The 21,960-nt window shown below is 49.7% G+C and overlaps 1 protein-coding gene across 1 annotated transcript in view; it reads right to left on the bottom strand.

Annotated features, from left to right (window-relative positions):
* The window catches only part of ITPKB (inositol-trisphosphate 3-kinase B), a 68,047-nt gene extending 46,310 nt beyond the window's left edge, over window positions 1–21,737 (bottom strand). The window contains exons 1-2 of the mRNA XM_034061084.1: window positions 21,443–21,737; window positions 19,082–20,165 (exon numbers count right to left, since the gene is read on the bottom strand). Of these exons, the coding sequence (XP_033916975.1) occupies window positions 19,082–20,002 (921 nt within the window). The 5' untranslated portion in view covers window positions 20,003–20,165; window positions 21,443–21,737. The remainder of the gene's footprint in view (window positions 1–19,081; window positions 20,166–21,442) is intronic.
* Window positions 21,738–21,960: the final 223 nt, after the last annotated feature.

The raw sequence follows: 21,960 nt of genomic DNA on the forward strand, positions 1-21,960 counted from the left end.
ACTTGAAGCCCATTAGTTTGCAGGCTAAACAATTCCACATATAAACTTTGTGTATCTCCTGACCTCAGTGTTCTTTACCAGGACCTTTTCACTAATCCCCTCTGAGCAGGATAAAGAATTTCGAGGGAATTTACCCTATGGCTCTCGTGAGACAACACATTTCAACAGCTAACACGAATATGGAAGTCCAGGGACAGCCACCTCTGTGCTGCTCCTGCAAGAGCTGCCTGCAAGTGCTCTCAAGATGACCCATAGAAACCCTTGTCTTTTGGGACTCCAGGACACAGAAGCAAATGAAATTATAGAGAAAGTGGAAGGGAGATCTTACAAAACTAATTGCACAAAAATAAGGTTTTCTAACCTACCTGCTGCCTGAGAATGAACTCTACACCCTGTTAATATTAGTTTTGACAAATATATGTCTTTTCTTGACTTGTAAGAGAAAGAGCTTCCCATCCAGGGGGCATAATTACTGAGAATATATGACTTAGGGATCCAAGCTTCTCTAAGTGCTTTTGCAGGCAGAGGAAATGCGCAGCATGAGAATGAGCAGCTTGCAGTAAAGGGCTAAGTGAAGGAGGAGATCAATTGCGACTAATCAAACCCGAGCACTAAAAGCCCAATGTCACCCTCGCTAGATGAAAAAGCTGTTCACTCCCACGGTGGAGACTGTTGAGCAAGCTCAGGTAGCACCAGAGGCTCACGATCTCCATAAGCAAACTTCCATCTCCTGGTGCAGAGATACACGTTCACAGCATTTCCTACAAGTAACTATCATGCCCTAGCTACAGTTAAACTGCGCACATCCTCTCTCTGCCCATCCTCTGGAGGCATCTTCTGCCAAGGACACCCCTGTGCAAGTTAATTGCACAGAGAGTTTTGAAGATGAGGTGAGGGACCTGCAGACCTAATTCTGGAGATGAGGACAAGGTCGGGGACTAGGACAGGGAAGGAGAGCAGGGCTGCAGGGAGCCAGCTGGGGCAACTGAAGGACACCTCCAATGCAGATGGGCTCCAGATCCATGCCCTGCATGCATCCACACCAGCCTAGTCCACATGAGGGATCCCATGAAGTAACAGCGTGTGCCTGGGCTTCTCTTGGCACGTCTCATGGGTGTCCCTGCAGAGATGTGGTGTTACTCATTCCTAACCAGTTCTCTCACCAGGGCAGATGAAGTGTCTCTCCTTCAGGACAAGGTGGCATGGGGCAAATGGCACCAGCAGAGACTGGGTACCTGTCTTCCCTGTCACACTGGTACCTCCCAGTATAACTCAAAGCAAAGTGATCCCCACACCTCTGGTGGAGGCTGAAGGCAGACTACAGAGCTCAGCTAAAGCCAGGCGAGGGTCTGGATTAACCCTGCAGCCTCTTCAATAGTGAAGCAGGGAGCGATGGGGTCAGCAGCAGGACCCCCTGCAACAGCAGTACATCTCCCCGCTCTTCCTTGAGACTCCTACGAATGATTTAGGATACAAACAGCAAAGACCTGAGGAACTACAGCCTGCTCCAGCACCATGGCCCAGTTTTTCCGGGTCTGACATGCAGAGGGCTTCTGCACAGAAGCTAAGAGACAGGAACATCGCAGACAGGTACATGCTGGTGTTTAGATGCTCACTTAATGTGCACAAACCCTGCACCTAGCACACATCTCCAGCATGCACGTGCATGGAGGAGGCATGAATGCACCTGGCTAAATAACAAGAGATGGTTTGTATTCATTTACTGTAACATTTTGCCCTCAGGATTGCAATTCATCTCACCTATTTTTAGCCATGTTCAGTGTAGATGACTGCATCTATGCTAGTTAAATCCTTTTACAGTCACAGTGCTGCTCAGCCTCGGCGATTCTCATGCTGTGCAGGCAGGTCACATACACTGCGCTCTGCAGGGGCCTGTTTCTCCCCACAAAGGGAGGCTGGCTGAGACGTAGCTATTTGCCACAAACCCTACTGCAGACATCATTAAGTGCTTCTAAAATCTCATGCGACCTCTCCTCACTTTACCCTGCCTTGCCATGTCAGCCTTCCACGATGCTTTTTTTCACTACCTCCAACTTTTCACGTAACTTTTCCCTTCGGTTTCCTCCTCTCCCATCCCCTGATCAGCTTTTGCACTCGGCTTCTCCCCAGCTTCCCATTCTGCCTCTACCCCCCAAAACCCACCTCTCCTCCTGCTCTGCCCCTGCCATCACCCCCGAGCGCAGGCTCCACCAGCCTCTGCGCCAGCTCTGCCCGTCCCGGTGCCCCACCTGGGGGCACGCACTCCCTGGGTCCCTCCGTGCCCCACAGCCCCCCGTCCCCTCGCAGGCTCACCGCACGCAGCCGCACGCCGCCATCCCGGCTCTGCCCGGCCTCCTCCGGCCGCTGCTGCTCCGCTCTGCGCAGAGCGGGAAGCCGCAAGGACGCCTGCGATTTACACGTGGCTAAAGCAGATTCCCAGATGGCTTCGCAGCTTCCCTTGTATTCTCTTTAGCCTTCCTGGCCCCCGCGGTCACTTCCCTTTTCCACCTGCCTTTGCCCTTCGCTCCCTTCCTGTCCGTCCTGCGCCGCTCCCTCCCCACGGCCGCCCCATCGCGCACCCCCGCAGCCCCTTGCGCTCCCCGCACTCACGGCATCGCCTCCGCTCTGCAGTTTGCACCGGCCTTTGCCCGGCTGCAGCGCGAAGTGTTGCAAGCGGAGGGCAGCTGAAAAGGCAATCAGCGAAAAGCTGGGGAGCGCCTGCAGCTAAAACCTGACAAAACCCCGGAGAAAAGTGCTCTACTTCCAGCTGGAGCATGTGACGGGATCGAAAACCCTTTGTATGCCTCTGTGGGAACAACGAGAGGGGGAAAGAGTAAGTGGTGACATGATGAGGCAGCAAAGAGGCAAAAACGTGGGACTAAGGGGAGGAAAGAGAAAGAGGAAAAGAAGAAAACAGGAGACCCCAGGTAGATTCTTAGAGACATTCCACATGCTTTTCTTAAAAGCTGCACTTCCTTTGAGTTATCTGTGCTGGAGATATTTTCAACCCAGCTCCACTTCCCTTGAAAGATTAACCTGGCATTCATTCAGTTCTCAGATGAGCTTGCAAAACATGAAAAGAAGCTGCAAGTGTCACTAACGTGTAGGACCAGCCTCAATTCTGAGATGGAGAACTGTGCATCTTCCTCCCTGAGGGTGTCTCTTACCCTCTCTGCCTCCCTCCTCACCTTCCCTGACCTCCCCATAGGCACCCTATGTAGGATCCTGATGATATGTTGAGAGATTAATCTGAATCCAAGGGCACCAAAAGGAAAGATTTCTGCTTCACCCTTGGGTGTACATCATCCAAAAGAAGCACTCTGTTTGCTTTCAGACACAGCAGTGGCCTGTGCCCCCTTGGCATAAACAACAGCCCTGATCTAGGGACACAAACTGCAGTAATTTCACAATTGATGACTGCACTTTCACAAAATGCACTCAAACCACATTTTCCATTGATCTGACGACTCTGGTTACTCAAACAGCTCCCCAGCTACTTCCTGTTCTGCTGGAGAGCTCAGCCACTCTGCTAAGCAGCACAGAAAGAAACCCAATTCTAACTTCATTTTGAGGTCATCACAAATAGCTGTGGTGGATGGCTCCTGGTTTTGTTCCAGAAGTCTATGTGTAAGCTCACTCCCACTGGAGGGCATGGCAATCTGACCTGTGCTGCTCCCTGAGATGCTGGTTCAGCATAGCTGCTGAGCTGAGCCCATGCACCACTGCTGACATGGTCCTCAACTCTGAGCATCAGTGAGCACAAGACAGGGGAGATTCCTTGTTTGTGCCACATTTTGTTGCTGGTCTGTCCATGCTGTGCTTCCCAAAGGATTCCTGATGGAGCCAGCTGGGAGGGGGATTTTGCAATGTGGGCAGCTCTCCATGGTCTGGCCATATATAAACAAGGCACTAACCCAACCCATATGTGTGTTTCATGTTATTCTTACCCTGGATCAGATTTATCTCTCATGCAAGCCCACCAGACTCTGTGGAGCTTCAACAGAGTTGATTTAGCCCAGCCTCATTCCAGTCTTGCAACTGAGATGAAGCAACGTTCTAGAGCATCCATTCTTCTCCATAAAAATGAGAGGGAAGCACTGTTTGCTGGCCTTGGTTCCTGCAGTAGCAAAAGAAGACAGCAAGGGACCAGCAGACAGCAGCAAATAAAACACTTTCCAGTGAGATCAGCTGGAACCTCTGCTGCAAAATCAACCACTGAATCTACACCTGGAGTCTCCCTTGCTTGTCCGAAAACCACAGGATCTTTCTGAGATTAGTGGTGAAATCTGTGGCTAATCATTAGTCAGGATGAAAAATAAGTTGTCTTTTAGGGGTTTAAAGGGATTAGCAGGTATTTTCCAAAGTATTTTATCTTTGGAGAATTTATTAAGCTGTGTTGCTTTAGAGACGTTAAGTGCCATCACTTTGTTAGAGTTTCCTGAGCCAAAGCTTGTTTCTCAAATCCCCATTCTGTTCAATAAACACTGACACCAAGTAATAACATTCACTATGTGTGTTGTAACCGTGTGTTATGTTACAGCTGGCCACGCTGTCTAAACTGACTTACAATTTAATTCCCAAGCAAGTAACTTAATTGCATAGTGCATGGAAAATGTTGCTGTTATTATGCAAGCCTCTGTTTTCTGACAATAGCCAGTAAAGCTGTTTTCCTCCCTTAATTCTATATCCTGGAAATATGCTGTTTGTTACGCCAACAGTAGTTTTAGCTGGTTTTCCAAAGGCAGCTACTCTCCAGAAGACCATCTGCATGTTGTATACAATCTTTGCCCTCCTGGTGTGATTTCCATGAAGTTAACCCTGCAGATGGAGCACCTGAGAAAAGTGCACAGCCCACCAAGGGAAGAGGGATGCACCCAACGTCCATGCCTTTGCTTTAGGGATGAATTCCCTTTAAACATGTCAGGACAGGCTAAAAAGAAGAATCATAGAATCACAGAATAGTTAGGGTTGGATCTTAAGATCATCTTGCCTCCTTCCCCCTGGAGATGCAAAGACACATACCTAGCAGCTGGAAAAGAGAGAAGTGAGTGCTGCAGCATCTTAATTCAAGAGGCAAGCTGGAGAACGTGTCAGTATATCCAATGAAATTAAACTGAAATCCAAATACCCTTAGAGCTGCTAGAGAACATCTGGTGTCACTTCACACAGCACCTCTAACCATTCAAGGAGAAGAGGTCTTAGGACAGTTCAACAACCCTGCCTGGTACTTTCTGAGCACTGTCAGAGCCTAAAAATCATGGAATCCCAGACTGGTTTGGGTTGGAAGGGACCTTAAAGCTCATCCAGTTCCACCCCCCTGCTGCAGGCAGGGACACCTTCCACTAGAGCAGGTTGCCCCAAGCCCCTGTGTCCAACCTGGCCTTGAACACTGCCAGGGATGGGGCAGCCACAGCTTCTCTGGGCACCCTGTGCCAGCGCCTCAGCACCATCAGAGTGAAGAACTTCTTCCTAGTGTCTAATGTAAACCTCTCCTCTTTTCAGTTTAAAGCCATTCCCCCTTGTCCTGTCACTACATGCCCATAGATCATGGTCCAAATGCTATTGTTTAGTTGGAAAGTTGAGTTTTGCTAGGATTTTACAATCTGCACTGAAGCACTGGCTCTGTGCTGCCTCCCCACTCTAAGTGTAACATCCTTAAGCTGTTTTCCCATCTCCTCGCAGCTGCCTGAGTTGCAAATCTCTGAATCACCTTTCCCTGTAGAAAAGTGACTATTTTTCAGACTAAAAATATGGACAGAGAAATGGTGTGAGCCTCTATGTACTGTGTGTACGGTCCCTATCCACTGGTGACCGCTTATATCTCTATGTGTGCCTCTGCCTCCAGATTTTCCCTGGGAGCTGTGCTTGGATTTCAGCAGAGATGTGGAAGTCGGATGCCACCTGCCATCGCAGGCCTCATGTACAAACAGGAGGGCTGATTTCACTTTGGCTCTGTATGGGCTTTTTGTTTTGGCTGGGGCAGGGAGGGAGAGCTGGTGTTCTCCATGTGTTACATACTCTGCCCTTCTGACCTTTCTTTCCATTCAGTTCATTTCTCAGCTCAGAGAAGCAGCTACTTCAAGAGTCCATTTGCCTACTCCTGCAGTTTTAGTGTGAGCTCTGCCTTGTTCTCACAACCCCCAGCCCTTGCCATCAGGTGGCTGAGACACCAAGCTTTCATCTTTAAAATGAAAGTATATTTACAGCCTTCTGGCTTGCAGAGAAAAGCCTGAAAAGTTGTCCTGAGTGTGAGTTAAAGGCATAAAACTAGGAAAACAGTCAAATAAATGCAGCACTTCCAAATAAACACTGAGACATTTGGTGGTTTTTAAAGGCAATCTCCATCGTTTTGGGGAGAGCTTGAGTTTGGCAGTGTTTTAACAGCAAGTGTGTGGTCGAGGGAGCTGCAGAGCTAGTACACGCAACATGGCATCTATTCCTTGTCCTGCTGCAGGCACCAATCAGCCCCGCTGCAGGGGGACCCAGAGCTTACCCAGAGTAAGTGGCAGAGCCTTCACAGCTCCCATTGGTGCCAGGGCCAGTAGGGAGCACAGCCAGCTCCTCACCTCTACATCCCTCCATGTTAAAAGCATCCATATCCTGTCCACCCCATAAGATCTTCCCCTTCAGTAACACTGAAATTACAGCAGGACTGAAAAATACTTACAAACCTTTCTATTGCAGGTAAACTGCAGGGTCTTCCCATAAATGGAAGAGGTCTTTCCTATGACCTCCGCCCAAGAGGGACTGCTGCTACAAAGTCTGCCATCCCACAGCATGGCATCTTTTTCCCCCTCCTTTTGTGCCTGAACCCTCCCAAGGCACACGGTTAAGGGGCTCAGAAGACACTCAAGGTAAATCTCAGCAAAGAAGACTCCCCTCCAGACACCAAGGGATGCGCTTCCCCTGAGGAAATGACACAAGCAGCCACAAAACTGGGGAAGAGTAAGCTCAACAACGTCATCATACAGCAAACATGTGTATTCCTTCCCCTCTGCCTGGGGAAACGCTGCGGCACGTTTTGGCTACAGCAAAGTAATTAATGGCTGTTTGCTCGTTTCCCTTTAATGAATCAGTTGACTGAGAGTGGTGTGAGTGTGGAGGGAGTGAAAGTCTGCACACTCCGGCTTCTCTGAAGGTTTCTAGATCAGATTGCAGGGCCCCAGGAGTTCAGGTTATTTTTCTAGCTCAGGTTCGACGCTGCATCTTCCGGAGAAGCTGCCAGTGATCTACAAAACCTACAGATCTTATTCATTTGATACCAGAGGTTTCAGACTGAATCACAGCAACATGTGGTTGACCTCAAATTAAAGTGCTTGCTCCATGGCATTAGATTTAAAGGCTGGGACCTGGATGGAGCATGGATTTTTGTCTGTATTCGAGCTCAACCAGTAAAACACTAGGGGAGAGGAGATGTTCAGGTTGGGCTGAACACAGCTAAAACTGCAGGGCTGTGGAAGGAAAACTCCGAAATGTCTCATTTGGAGGCAAAGCAAAAGGAGGTGTTTTATTTTGGGTTACATAAGCTCTAAAAATCCTTTTCTCTTTTCTCCTTTCAACGTGTTTTAACAGGGAGGGCAACTTTGAAGTGGAAAAATGCCATTTTGAATCAAATCTACATTTGAAATGCCTGCAAAACATAAACAAACCATTCCCAAAATGAAACAGTTCATTCTGAAAGTGTCAGAATGACACGCATTGCTATTTTTAACTTCCCTCCCTCTTCCCCCACCTCTGTATTTTTTTCTAGGCCAGAACTATTCAGAAAATGTGTTTGAATTTGTGAATCATTTTGACTCCCCCTCCCCCTTGACATTTGCTGGAAAAGCTCCTCTCTGCCAAAAAACTGTTCCTCCAGCTCCAGCCAGCTCCCACAATCTTCTGTCCTGCCAGGGTTTGATGGATGGGGCTGGGGGTCCGGCTGCCTTGGGGATACAACACAGATGGTCCAAAGGAAGAGTGGGTCGGGAGGGCAAACCCCAGCATCTTTCCAGGCTGTGATGGGCTCTGTGGCACAGACCAGCCCGATCCTCCCGGAAAAAGCCTCCCCTGAGGATGAACAGGGAGGCAGGCTCTACCAGAAAGCACCATGCAGAGGGAGTTCCTCATTGGGCTGTGGCTTCCGGATATTAGGGGGGTGCTCTGAGCTTTGGTTCACTTGGAAAAACCTAGCACTCAACGCCAGGCCCTGAAGGTTAAGGGGATGTACCATGGCAGGGGGGATCGGAGCTGCCTCCTATCAAGTTTGTGGGAATTCTGGCTTTGGTTTCAATGGGAATATGACAGCTCTGAGGCTTGCAATGCAATATAGAGGCTTGGTTCTTTGCAGCCTGGCAGTTCGTAGAACAATTTATGCCTTTGCAATGCGAGTGTAAATGCTAGTGCTCTCATTTGGGAGTGTTTTGCTCCTACCCTGAAACTTTTAGCAAGTGGAAAACTTGGATCCTTTTCAGTCCTCACATCCAACCTATCTGTAAGCCTTGCAGATTTTTTCAGGATAACGGAGTCTTTCCAGCCTACCCACCTGACTAAAATTCACCTCCAGGGCTCATCACCTTATATCTCAATTTCACATCTCAATAGCCTTTCCACCGCAGGCTTGCTCTGCAAAGGTCCACCAAATCCACTGCTGAAAGATGGCTTTGTGAACCTGTCATTCAGCCCCTCTGCAGCTCTCATCCTCCTCACCTTGACTCCTTCTCCTGAGGTGCAAGTTTAAGCTGCCTGGCTTTTCTCTCAAGGCTGTGATTTATTCTATCCCCATCACTTCTTATTTCAGTGCTGAAAGGTCAACTCCAGTGTATGCTCAAGCATGAGATCAGCCTATATTAAACAGGCTCCTCTGAGATTTCCCCCTTCTGGGAAGGGTTCCATCCACAGGAACAAGCCTGGGATTTGGGACTGCCTTTAAGCTGCCCAGGAGCTCAAAGACCAAATATCAGAGCCAGTTGGGCTGTACAGTACAGGGACAGACAGGAACAGACAAAGTGGCATCATGCTACCTCTGCATTTCCCTCATTACCAGACCAGCACATGGTCAACATTATGGTCACTTGTGACCACCTGATCTCCCATGCTGCCTTCCTTGGCTTGAGAAAGCCATTCCAGAAACCATGGGTAATATAAGAGAAAAGGGGCTTTGAGGAGAGAGGCCAAGTCCCTTCTCTTCAGGATGAGATGTAGATGAGGGGCTGCTAATAGTGGAGGAGCTAAACTACAGCCCTGGCCTCCGATCATTTGTTTTAACCTGCTGTGCAAAGGGGTTTCCATGCAAGCTGGACAACATGAGTTGCTCCATCCTCTGAGAGAGGATCTAGTTCAGTTCAGAGCTGCTTTTCCAGAAGTTCATCTTGAATGTATGAGCTTCCCACAGATTATTTTCAGTGGTGGTACATCTTGTTTGTGTGTGAGGGTGGGAATGTGACATCCGAACAGGCAATCCTGTTCACGCAGCAAAAAGATCAAGGTTAGTTCCCACTCTGCTAAAAGTACAGAAAGGAAACACAGGATTTGTCAAGCAGGGAGAGATAAACTGGATTGGGAACATTTTATATACAAATTCCTAGGAGAACATTAAAACAATGGAGCTGGGAGAGGACACTCGTCAGGGTTTTTTCAAACAATGGGTTTCATATATTCTTTTAAAATGCAACAGTAATTCAGGTGGACAGAGATAAGACACAGTTCTAAAATCTCTTTCCTTTGTTTCCTTTCTGGACGCCCTGGTCTCCACCCCAGTAAGACATTCCTACCACAAAACCCCAGGGTGAAGGGCTGTCTAACTAAATACAGCTCCAATGCTATAATAATTAACAGGCCCTTTCTGAAGCTGCTCGGCAATTGTGTTTCTGAGGGCCTCCTACTTCTGTGACCACATGCCTTACTTTGGAGGTGTATTTATTAACAGCAGCCTGACACTGCCCTAAGCAGCAGGAATGGGGGTTGCTGCATGGGGATGCAGTGTGTGCCAGGCCCTGGAAAGAGCAGGATGAGATGGTGGGACTCGGAGGCCAGCATGGTGCCAGCAAGCGGTGCCCAGCAATCCTTCTCCTTGTGCTGCGTGACAGGCACCTGCCTGGTGGCATGGGATCTCATGGTCCCATCTGCAACAGCATCCAAATGTGGAAATACCACCCAGGGGCCTTCCATGGCCAATTTGTGGGGGGACTGAGGGCAGCACAAGGTACGAGGTGATGCTGAACTGGCCTCAATGGAGCTAATATGATACTATGCAGGTATGGATTAAAAGATAAAATGGAATTGGGCTCCATTTCAGAGTTCAAAGAAATGTTTGAACCTATGGGCACTGATTCAGTCTCATCTCTAATTATATCCCGAGCTCAGCCTTTTAACTAGTTCTATATCCTCAGTAAGGGCCACTTTGGATTTGTTACTGGAGTTCCTTGCCAATCCATTGTTGGATTTTCCACTTGACATTATTAGGGGATTAAGTTGTTTGTCTCAGCATCTTTTATCTGTCCTCTTGAATTTCCTACAAACAGACTTTAACCAGACCAGAGAAAATAGGAGGAAAAAAAAATCCCAAACACTTCCAAGATATAATCCTGGTTTGGGATTTGTAAATTATTGTGTAAACTTATTACTTTGGATATGTAAACTTTGTTGACTCCTATAATCTGGAATGTATTAAAGAAAACTGTAGGCATTACAACATGTCATTGGATTATACTGTCCTGATACAGCTACAGCTGTGGAAGAAATATATAACAGGAGGTCCTGTGGAGTTATACATTTTAGACTTAGATCATCAATTGCCATAGAGAAGACAAAAACAAATGTAGCTGAGCCTGGAAAGAATGTTGCTAGAATCGAAGGAGCATTTAATGTGAGTAGCCTAGGGGTGCAATAACTTTGCCTGTAGCTTAACAAAACCCACCCACATAAAACACACCAAGAGTGACTGCAGATTGGACTCTCTGATCTGCAGGCTGCCAAAAAAGCAAACCTGACTTTTTTCCCCTTCCTACAGATGCAGGTTTGAATGGTCCCTGCAGAGCGTTAAATATATATTACCCATAATAGCAACCTTATTACAATTGGACGTGTTGCTAATTCTCCCCCAGTTGCTCTATACCTTGCTTGCAGTGGGAGGATGCCCCTGGACATCTAATGGGGCTTGTGCCTGCCAGAAGAGCAATTCCTGTGGCCCACATGGTGAGAAGGAGCCTGCTCGCCTCCCCCTCAGCCCTGCCCTTCCTTGGCACCCCATCTTCTCTCTTTTGAGGGCTCCCTCCACCACTGCATTTAAATACCCATTCAATGCAAATGTTTTGAACACGTTTAGCTCAACGGGATACAAGCAATTCCTACGCCTCCCCAGAACGCCTTCTCAAAGTGCAGCTGCAGCAAACAGGGCTCAGCGGTGAGCTGGAGGCCAGGCTCTGCTCTGCCCTTTTCCCGAGCAGCAGGGACTGGAGATTGTTTAGCGAGGAACAAGAAAACAAACATCCAACCCTAAAATGCACTTTCCAAGTCACCCTGCAGATCCTTCCATGTACAGAACTCCTGTCCCGGAGGCTCTGTGGCACTGCACCTACCAACAGGCAAAACCCCCATGGGCACCACGTCTCTGTCCATTAATTCAGTATAATGCTGGATTTACCTGGAGATGTAACTGGATACATGCAGGGGGGAGCAAGGTGCAAAACAATCAAGGACCAAATCTGCAGCACGCTCCTGCTGGCTTCAGCAGAGCTACAATAGCTTTTATCAGCATTTTATCTGACCCTAACAAAAGGAGCAAATTGTTTAGCAAAGGAAGAGGGTTCTTTGATTCTATCTTGCTGCAGATGAATTGCCCAAGCAAGGGCAAAGGGACAGGAAGTGAAGGGGGAGGAGAGAGAGGTGATGCTGAAGGTAGGTGCTGCCGGTGTTTAGCCCTTTGCTACCTTCCACCTGGAGATGTGTTTCTGCTGTCCCCTTCTGCGCACACTAATGGGGGCAGATCCTACCAAGACGTCATGCTGGTTATTCTTGGTATTGACACATTGGTCTTCATTCAGGCAAAGCCCAAAGCATTCCAGCTGGAGGGAGTTCTGCGGCAGTGAAGACTGCAAGGCTGAGACCTGTTTCACACAGTGCAAGACCATTATTTTCCAAAACCTCAAATACAAGACTTAAAAGTCAAGGATGAAAGCCCAAAAGCCAAAGACGAACCCTAGGCAAAACTCACATCAGTTCAACAAGGTCCACACCACAGCAACTGCGGGTGCTGATCTCTCTGCGAAGAGACAATCTTGAGATTGTCTTGTCTTGAGACAATCTGATTCTGCCCTTTGAATGAAACCCATTCAAATGTCCATCAGTACGTTACTCCAGAGCCCATATATGTCTTTCAGGGAGGCGAGGGATGTTTTACTATTACTTAAAACCACAACAGTGCTGCATACTAATGCAGTTCCTGTTGTGTACCACTGATCAGATAATACACTGTACTGCTTAAAAGAAGAAGCTGTAAGTGCTGAGCACTTGTTGGTTTACCCCCTAGGTCTCCTTTCGAAAGCAATCCTTGTGTTCTGGTTAGCAATAAATCTTAGATCTGAAAGGAAGAACTGAATTCCTTCTTCTAGGCTGTCTCTTTTTCCACATCATTAATGAAAAGAATGTTCTTTACTATGAAAAACTCACTTCTTTCTTCTCATGGCTGAATTGTATGATCCCATTGAAAAGAATATTGTGAGAGGGAAGAGGCTAGTACGGGTCTTAGCAGCTTACAGCAGCTTCAGACTCCAATATTGCCTATCTCTTAGGAAGTAAGGTCAGAAAACACCAGCACTCAGTCAACACAAGTGCTTCTGACTCTGGCAGTGAGGATCTCCCCAGGCATGCAGGCTGTGGTGGTGAACTCCCACCGGGGCTGGGAAAGATGATGCTCCAGTCTACATCTTCCAAAAGCTGCCACCGATTCAGGGTGCATTCATGGCACACGCACTCAGGCTGAAGCTTGCCGCTGGGGACCCTGAGCTTCTGAACATCCACCAGCTCATGCTGAAAGGCACTGCTGGGTGATCATCCCTGTTACACAGCAGATCACACATTTTGCTGCCTGAACACTGATTTAAAATGAGCTAAATCAGAGGCTTTTGAAGTTGGCAGAGCTCAGACTGCAGCAACTTCCTGAACCACTTGCAGCTGTTGTGCTGGTTATTCATGACCTGTTTTTTTATAGGGATGGGTAAGAATGAAATTCTGATGAAGTTTACAGAAGACATCCATGAGGGCTTTAGAAACAGATTCCTCTGTCTTAAGCACACTTCTGGAGCAGTCCTCAAGATCGCATCAGAGAAGAAAGGTACCTTAGGAGGAGAAACATCACAAGGAGACATGTCAGCCCTTGGCTGACATCTAAGCAAGGTGAATTCCATAAAAGGGCCATTTCAGATGACCTACTGCCCAAAAAGTCATGTTTGAGAGTAAGAGATTAGGCTGCAAAGTTACTCAGAGATTTAAAAATGTTAACATTTAGTTTTCACTGTCTGTTAAATATTAACATATCTTTCTTAGAAAGCTTGGCTGGGCTTCATTGGAAGAAAGCAGAACAAATTTACTGCACAAATTTACCTACTGGTATAAACAAAATAATCTCAGACCATTACAGAAGGCTAATCTTAGCTGAAGTGACATTTAACATCACACATAGCTGCCATTATTTCTCTAGTGAGTTAGAACAGATTTACATATAAAGAAAACATGAGCTCAGCACTGGCTCTCAGTCATCATATGGCATGCGAGAGCTCAGTGCTGTGCTAATATTTTCTTCACATGCAAATCTGTCCTCACACATTATAGAAATAATATGGAAAACATGAGGCAGGTGCTGACTCTGCTTTGATTGGGCTTTGTCATTGCAAGGCTCTAAGAAGGTAAAGACAAACTGTAAGGTTTCCACTGATCCAGGATCTTCATTGTGCAGACCTTCAGCTTAACACCTGAAAGGTCCAACTAGACAAGCTCCTGACATCATGCAATTCCCATCAGAAATGGAGGAAGCCTGGATGTTTGGATGATGGGCTTAATGTTTGTTCTTCCTGCACCTCGGAAATGCTTTGGGCTTTTTTCCCCACTTTTTATGAATGCTTTCAGTGTGAAATTGCCTGAGAAACAAAATACGCAAGAGACAGCAGCTGTGCTAGCAAGTAGGTCCCTCTGTGAGAAAGATCTGCTATGTGCCATGTAATTCCTGTGCTGTCAATCATGGAGAATGTGAGCACAGAAGAAACCCTTCCCAATGAGCTTTGAAGTGCTGCTGAAAATGGACTTGAAATAGCACTGTATGTCTCTCATTGGGTAACAGCACCATCTTCCCTTAGCCTCTGTGGGTGGGAGCTCATAAAAAAGCTGCTTATTTCCCAAGAAGGCCACATGAGTAGGTAGGAGATATGCTACCAAATAGAGAGCGGTGCTCTGTGAACACCCTGGAGTGCTCAGCCTCCATCTGCAAGGAGCCTGAAGCTCTGCCCAGCCCTTTGGGCACCGGGAGTTCTTGATCTCATCCCAGCAGACAAAAGACACTGTTCTATCACTCTGCTGAGTGTGGTGCTCTGACAGTGGAAACACAGGGGTGTCCACCTCATTCTTCTCTTCCTCCTAGTCTTCCCACAGCAGGGCTGAAGGAGGCTCCATCCTCTGGCAGCTTACCCAGTGTGCTGAGCACCTTTCCTGGTCAATGATACACATTAGTAGAGTAATAGTTGCTCTTCAGAGGGAGCAAGCAGGACCCTAATGTGCTAGACATTATACTGATACTAATTTGGTGGTACCACTCACAAGCACATAAGCTTAGTAGCTTTTAAGACAAATATGGTGGGAGGAAGGAGTAAACTGCATAAACACAGTCAGCATAAAGATATACATTCACGGGGCTGACATGCATCACCATAGCCATGTGGTCATGGTTTCTGTTAGACTTCCTTATCACGGTGACAGCTAGGAAAGGGAATGAAAGTGTATTTCATTTGACTGATTTTTATAGGAACAAATCAGAAGCACTGTTGTCAGTTTATGCCTTGGAACATGTCAGAAACAAGCAAGGGTCCCACAGACCCTTGGCTGACACTCACCCCTTCTGAATTTGGCTCCTTTCAGAAATGCGTTACAGCCATTGTGAGCCAAACATAAATCAATTAAAAAGTCGCCTGTCAGCAGCAACACCATTAGCTTTTTCCAAAAGCTCTTGCCATTTTGCACAGGTTAATGGAAGCCTCTTACCCTGAGCAAGCTGCTCTGCCTGTTGAAAGCAGCAGAGGTTTCACAATGTACCCAGAGTCCCCTGATTACTATTCTGTCGTATGTCCTTGTGTTTCCACAGCAGCTGTGGGAAAGTCAGGAAGAGGAACACTGCAGTGTCTTGCACTGTTTTTCCAGAAGCGTGGGTTTTTTTCCCCTTGATATGTCATTTTTCTATAGTACACACTTGTACAATTTCTGCCTTTGTCTCACGTGCCTTTTGCTTTGTCTATAGTTGCTGAGGAGTTGACAAACCACGGGATTTAGGATGAGAATGACTCATTGTAATGACCAGCATTGGAATATCTTTTGCTTAAGGGGCACAGCCAGCTTCCAAACCAAGCCTCCTGCTGCTAAGTACACCTTGATCTATTAGCTCTCCCTTGGAAGGAGCAAATAGGGCTCTCCAGGCACAGCAAAACTCATGGACTTGTATTTTCCCACTGAAGTCAATGGAAGTCACAGCTAGAATGCGGCTTATTTAGGTTGTAAATCCCCCTTTAGGAGCAGGGCTGCTGCCTCGAGCTACCTGTGCCACTTGGAGCCTAAGACAGGGGAGCACCTTCTCACTCCTGTACATACCCAACCTGTGTGACCAGCAGGAGGGGAGAAGTCTTCCCTCAGCATGAGATGTGCCAAGATGGAGATAGGCATCTCCCAACAGCCACTATCTGTTCCTGGCTTGGGAGGTGGGTGAGTGGAGGCATCCACTCCTTCCCCAAACTGCCTGTGTCTCTGTCACAGGGGGCATGCAGGGAGGGCTGCTGGGCAGCACTGTCAAACCACAATGTCCCATCCCAGTGTTGTGCCTGGACAGGCCACCCCTCCCACACAGCCTGAGAAGTGTCATGGGCTCAAGTGTCTTTGCAACCTTGCAAGCGTCAACAAACAAGTGTGGGGTTTCTCCAGCAGCAGCCCACAGCCAGGGGAAAGCCACAACTGCAAAAGCCCTTACATGGAGGTTTACTCAGACCTCAAGTGGATTTGCAATTAGACAACAGCAAAATGTCAGATTGCTCTTACTGTCGCTGCACGTCACAAGCCTGATGTAATCATGGCAGGGTCACTGTTTCCCAGTGCTGCACAGTCCACTGGGCACCAGTGCACTCCAGGGACAGGCAATGCACTGAGTAAACCACTTCAATAAACAAAGGCAGAGCCCGTATCAGCCACAGAGCTGGTCCAGGTCACGGTGTCCAAAAAACCTGGCCACAAAACCTCCCTCCCTTTTGCTAGGCAACGTAGTGTTCTAACTGGCCAATTTGCAGGCCCAGCCACAAATGAAGTTTACTACCTGCAGAACAAACAAAGGATGAGTCCGTACCAGCCAGAGGGATCTGCCTGCTTCCCGGAGATGCCAGAAGGAACTACAATAGACAGCCGGACATTCCTAACAGACGGCCTCCAGAAAGGAAGGGCAGAAGCAAGCCTGCTGTTTATCAAACCTGTAAGCATGCTATACGAGATACGCAGCACAGACCATATCTGCAGCAAGAACTGCCTTCCTGCTGCTTGTCATTACCTCTCCTCCAGGTACAACAGCCATCCCCTGTGCCAGCACCACCCAGTGCAGAGAGGCAGGGCTCTCTATCCGCCAAGAATTTATCTACTCAACCCAGCCACGATGCTGGCTTCTGTCAGTTGAGGTCTCCCAGGATCTATTTGGATGGAAAAGTATGAGTTGCAGAGAGAGCTTCTCACACATTCTCCCTCATTACACAACTCATTTCCAGACCCTGTGCGCTGTTAAAAGGAAATAGTGAGCTCATGAAAACAAATGAGTGTGCAACCTGAGACTGCTTCTGTAGCTGCCTTCCACTGTCTTTATGGATTTAGAAGATGTTGCCAACCGGTACACAAAGTTGGGTGTTATGTATATGAATCAGCTTTGAATAACTGGGCATTGGCACACAGTCCTGCTGAGAAGTTCACTATAAGCTGCCAAAGGCAGTGATCAGTCCTGCACGGGACCTGTGGAGCCCAGCAGAAAGTATCACTGTAAATGAGCCCTGCTGCTCCTGCTGAGAGGACTCCAGCACTGAAACACAAAACCAAATGCACCTCCTCAGGCTGTCTAACACATTTTGGACCACATCTTCATCTCATCTAGCTTGGAGTAATCCCACTGAGCCCAGCAGATCTTAGACCTGATCTGAGCTCACTCTGATCCAGGCCTTTGGACAATAAAAACAAGCCTTGCCTGTACACTGCCAAGCCACCAGACTGGCTGAGCTCAGTAGGGGCCATGGGAGGCTGTGCAGAGTCAGCTTGAAGCTCCAGGAAGCTTTCCACAAGAGCATCAGGCATGATTTTGCCCATCAGCGAACTGTTTTCAGCAGCAAATAAGTGAGTGGGATCTGGCAGTAGGAACAGTCATTAGTATGGAGAATAGAGCAGAGATTACTACGGCTCATGCACACAAAACCAGCAGAATTTAATCAGCAGAGTGATTGTAGCAGCTCCCAAAGGGAGCAAGCTGATTCATCAGTCAAGAGCCCCAAGATACAAAACTGTCTGCAGAGACTATGAGCCACAGATTTGTAACTTCATTAAGTGTGATTTTACTCAACTGCTTCTCCATCCTGAGCAGGGCTAAGCCCGAGATCTTGGAACAGGACAAAACAAGTAGGAAAGCAAAGATATGTAATCCAGCTCGCTGTGTGTTTTACAAACCACAGTCTGTCAGCTCTTCACGAGTTTGATACCTTCACTTTACTTAGATGTTTCCCTGCTCTGGTCTTCCTCATGTCACTGAGCTTAGCAAGAGTTTCGCTGTCATGTGTCTATGGGAAGTTAAAGTTGCTGGGCCTTTATTAGACTCCAAAATTCAGGAGCCAGTGGGTTGTCCTGCATTTTTCAGGGGTTGTCAGTGTGAGGCTCCACAGCTGAGCTCAAATCAATGTAACATCTCACAGCCAGGGGATGGGAGAGCCCATGTGCTGGTGGGAGAACCTGGTGATGTGCAGCCTGCAGTGGAACACAGTGGTTCAAAGCCCTCTGGATAAGAGGTGTGACAGTCAGGGCAGAGCATGCTCTGTGCAGAGCACTCAGAAGTGGAATGAACTGCCCAGGTGACACAAGAAATCCCATGAGTGTCTACCTTTGGGAAGCACATCAAAGCCCTCCTCTCTGAGGAGATCTTTCTGCTTTAAGGGTGATACAACACTGCTGCTTTCTCCCACCTGAAGCCTCCCAACCAGCCCCACCACAAAGATCCAGAAACAAAGGAACTTAATGTAAATACCAAATAAAAATATGCTTACCTAAAATATAACATACCCCACAAGCAAAAAAGTGTTCTTCAAAAGGGGAATTACCAGAAATTCTAGTGATTTTTGCTTCCATGTGAAAGGCACACAGACACTATGGTGATGGGCATCAGAATAAACTTTAACAGACAGTTGGCCCACACAGTTTTGACTCTGAGGAGGAAATATATTCTCCCTTAGGCTCATGTAAATCATGGGAAACCTCCAGACCCAGGGAAGCTGTGCTGAGGAAAAGCTGAGGCTCCTAACCACATGTCAGCAGAAGGCTGCATTCTCTGGGTGTATATTAAGCACACCAGCAGGCAGCGTGCAGCACCAGGGAAGCCTTGCAAGGACCATGCACAGTGAGATGGGTACTGATGCCCTCTCCTGCGCGCAAGGGATTTTCAGACTGGGAACAGGGATCAGATTTTCATGTAAGGGAAAGCAAATGCCGCTGAGCAAATGGAAAGTTTCCCTGCAGACCTCTGCTCTGACAGACCTCTGCCCTCCCTCTGCAGCTCTGCCTGCGAGCAAGAATGCTGTCAGCCCTCGCCCCACCTCCCCAGTGCTGGTGCAAGACTCACCACTCGGGGCTTCTGCTGGTCCAGGGTCTGCAGGAAGGCCGGTGTCTGGTCCAGGGTGCGCTCAGGGTCGCTGGAGATGTCCTCCTCGGATTCCTCCCAGGATGAGGAGAAGCCCGTGGAAGAGGCTGAGGACGACGACAGCTTCCGGACGGGCAGGCTGCTGGGGGGCACGGCGCCCGCCTCCTCCTCCGGGCCCCCCACGTCCGTGACAATGACAGCAGGGATGCTCCCGCTGATGGCCGGGCACTGGCCCTCATGTCCTGTAGGGGCCACCACCACCTCATCTTGCCGTGGTGCAGGCCCTGATGGCCCCAGGGGGCTGCTGCCCACCGCCAGCCCTACAGTCGGGACCCCCATCGCCACTGAACTCCCCGAGGGCTCTGCAGCGCTTGGCCAGACTTGCACTCCAGCAACATCAGGGGCCTCACTTTTGTCATAAGCTTGTGGCTGGGATCCACTTCCAAGTCCCACCATTGGCACCGTGGGGCTGGCAGGTCGGGATCGGGATGGCCGTGGGCTTCGTGGCGGCTGGGCAGCAGAGCTGTGCGCTTGGATTTGTGCCTCGAAGAGCCCCACTTTCTGGTTCACTTGGACATTGTGCAGCTCCCGCTGAAGTTGCCGTGCCATGGGGGGTCCTGGCTGCCCCTCCTCGCCCCGGCTGCCACGCCGTCCTCTGGGGCTGCCCGGCTGCCGCACAGGCTCTTCAAGAGGGGGGAAGAGGAAAGCAGGGCCACGGCGTGGAGAGCGGGGTGGCACAGGGGCCGGGCTGAATACAGGGAGCGGGCGGCAGCTGCCGGGTGTCTCCAGGCCCCTGGGCAGCACTTGTCCTGCAGGAGGCGGCGTCTTGCTCCTGCTGCTTGTCACCTCGCTGTTGCTATTCATCATCACCAAGCTATTGAGTGCATAGCAGTACACGGCCATAGTAGTCAGCCGGGGCGCACAGGGGGGCCGCTGCCGCTGCCTCCTCGGCGCTCAGGCTCCGTGGGGCTGCACAGGGTCTCTCCACACTGGGACCAGCAGCATCACTGGGAAGAAGCAGGGGAGCTGGGCTGGCCCCGACCTGCAGCTCCATAAAATGCAGTGGCTGGAGAAGGAGAAAGAGGCAAGTGGTGAGAATAGCTCTGCACCCCCCTTAAGCTCACCCTCCAGCTGTGCACACAGCTGGCCGGACTCTTCCCTTCCTGAGTGCCTCCCCATATCCCTGCACACACCTTCCTGCATCCCCAGTGTGCCACCCCAGGGGACATGGCCCAGCCTGGTTATCAGAAGGGTCTGAGCCAAGGGGAAATCAAGTCTGGGGCTGTTTTCCCCTTTTCCTACCTTCCCTGCCTTCCCTCCAGCTTGCCTGAGGAGGCAGCTGCAGCACCAGTGTTTGAGAGGACACACAGTCAGCAGCTGTTCCCGCAACAGAATTTGGGAGTTATGGTCAACTGGTATGAGCTGAAAGAAGGGAGATACTCCAGACAGCTCCAATTTGCCACCTTCTCATTTGTCACCTATGACTGAGATCAAGTCTCCAGCATGGATTTCTGTTCAGTGATACACATGAATGTCCCCTGCTTGCAGTTTTCTGTGGTGTGGGACCGTGTCTCCAACACTTCCATAACTTACCATGTGCAACAACACACATGGCTTTGCACATCTTCACGCGTTCCCTGTCTCTACATGCCTCCCCTGTGCTCATCTGCCTTTACTGCACACGCCTCCAAGTCACAGCCAGACCCCACGCAGAGGTGCGTGGTGGTGTCTGCCCTGTTTTGTGTGTGTGTGTAAGCATGTGAGAGACTTCTGTAGGTGGCTCTCTGTGCCCTCTGCATTTCAGTGTACCTTCCTTCATGCTCATCTGCTCCATGTGCTGCAAATCCCATCCCATGCTGGGGCGTGGGAACTCATGAACAAACACGCTGGCTACATAAGTGTGCAGGTATGTTTTACACACATGTGCTAACTCTGGCTATGGGTGTACACATCTCTGGCAGCACATGTGTGCGATGCTGTCAGGGGTACCCCTGTGCCTCCCCCTGTGCGCCTCCTTGCAGGTAAATGCCCACAGGTCTAAGCACAGTCCGCAGTGCCTAAAGGCTCCCCATCCCTCCAGGCACTGCTGGGAGGCAGCGTGCGGCTCAGCAGAGCCGGGGCAGCGCGGACACCCACTCTCTGCAGGGATCCCCGGCACTGCAACGCTCTCAGCTAAGCGAGCACCAGCACAAGCCGCTCAGCCAGATAGCGGGTGCGGGACAGCCCGCTCGGCCCCGGGGCACCCCCCTGCCCCTCGCTAGGGCCCCACCTCGTCCCTTCCTCCCCGGGCCGGCAGCTCGAGTGTGCCCCGACCGAGGGGTCGGCCACGTCCCCACCGCTTACCTGGGGGCAGGGTCCGCACCTTCCTCAGTGCCGCCGCCGGCCGCGGGGCGCAGCGGGACCCATCTCCGCGGGTCCAGCCGGGCTTCCTCTCCCCGCGGGGCAGCGAACGGGCCGGAGGACGCCGGGCTCCCCCGCTTCGGCTGCGGAGACTGCGCGGGTGGCTCCGCGCTCCGGCCAGGTCCGCGCAGCCCGCTCCGTGTGCGGCTGGAAAGGCGGAGAGAGGAGGTGGAGAAGGAGAAGGAGGAGAAGGAGAGGAGAGGCGAGGAGGAGGAGGAGAGCGGAGGGAGGGGGTAGGAGAGCAGGAAGGAAGTTGTGAGCCTGTCTGGGGTTGAACTCAGCGGAACAAGTTTCTTTTTTTTTCTCTCTGCTCGTTCGGCTGCAGGGAAATACTGAGAGAAAAAAAAAAGTTTCCATTGTTAGTTACTAAGAGAGGAAAAAAACCCACACCGCCGCCGCGTGCTGGCCGCTGCGGGTTAAAGACACACGAAGCTGTTTCCGAGCCCCGGCCGGGGTGAGGG

Source organism: Melopsittacus undulatus, chromosome 3, assembly GCF_012275295.1.
Source record: "Melopsittacus undulatus isolate bMelUnd1 chromosome 3, bMelUnd1.mat.Z, whole genome shotgun sequence".
NCBI lineage: Eukaryota > Metazoa > Chordata > Aves > Psittaciformes > Psittaculidae > Melopsittacus > Melopsittacus undulatus.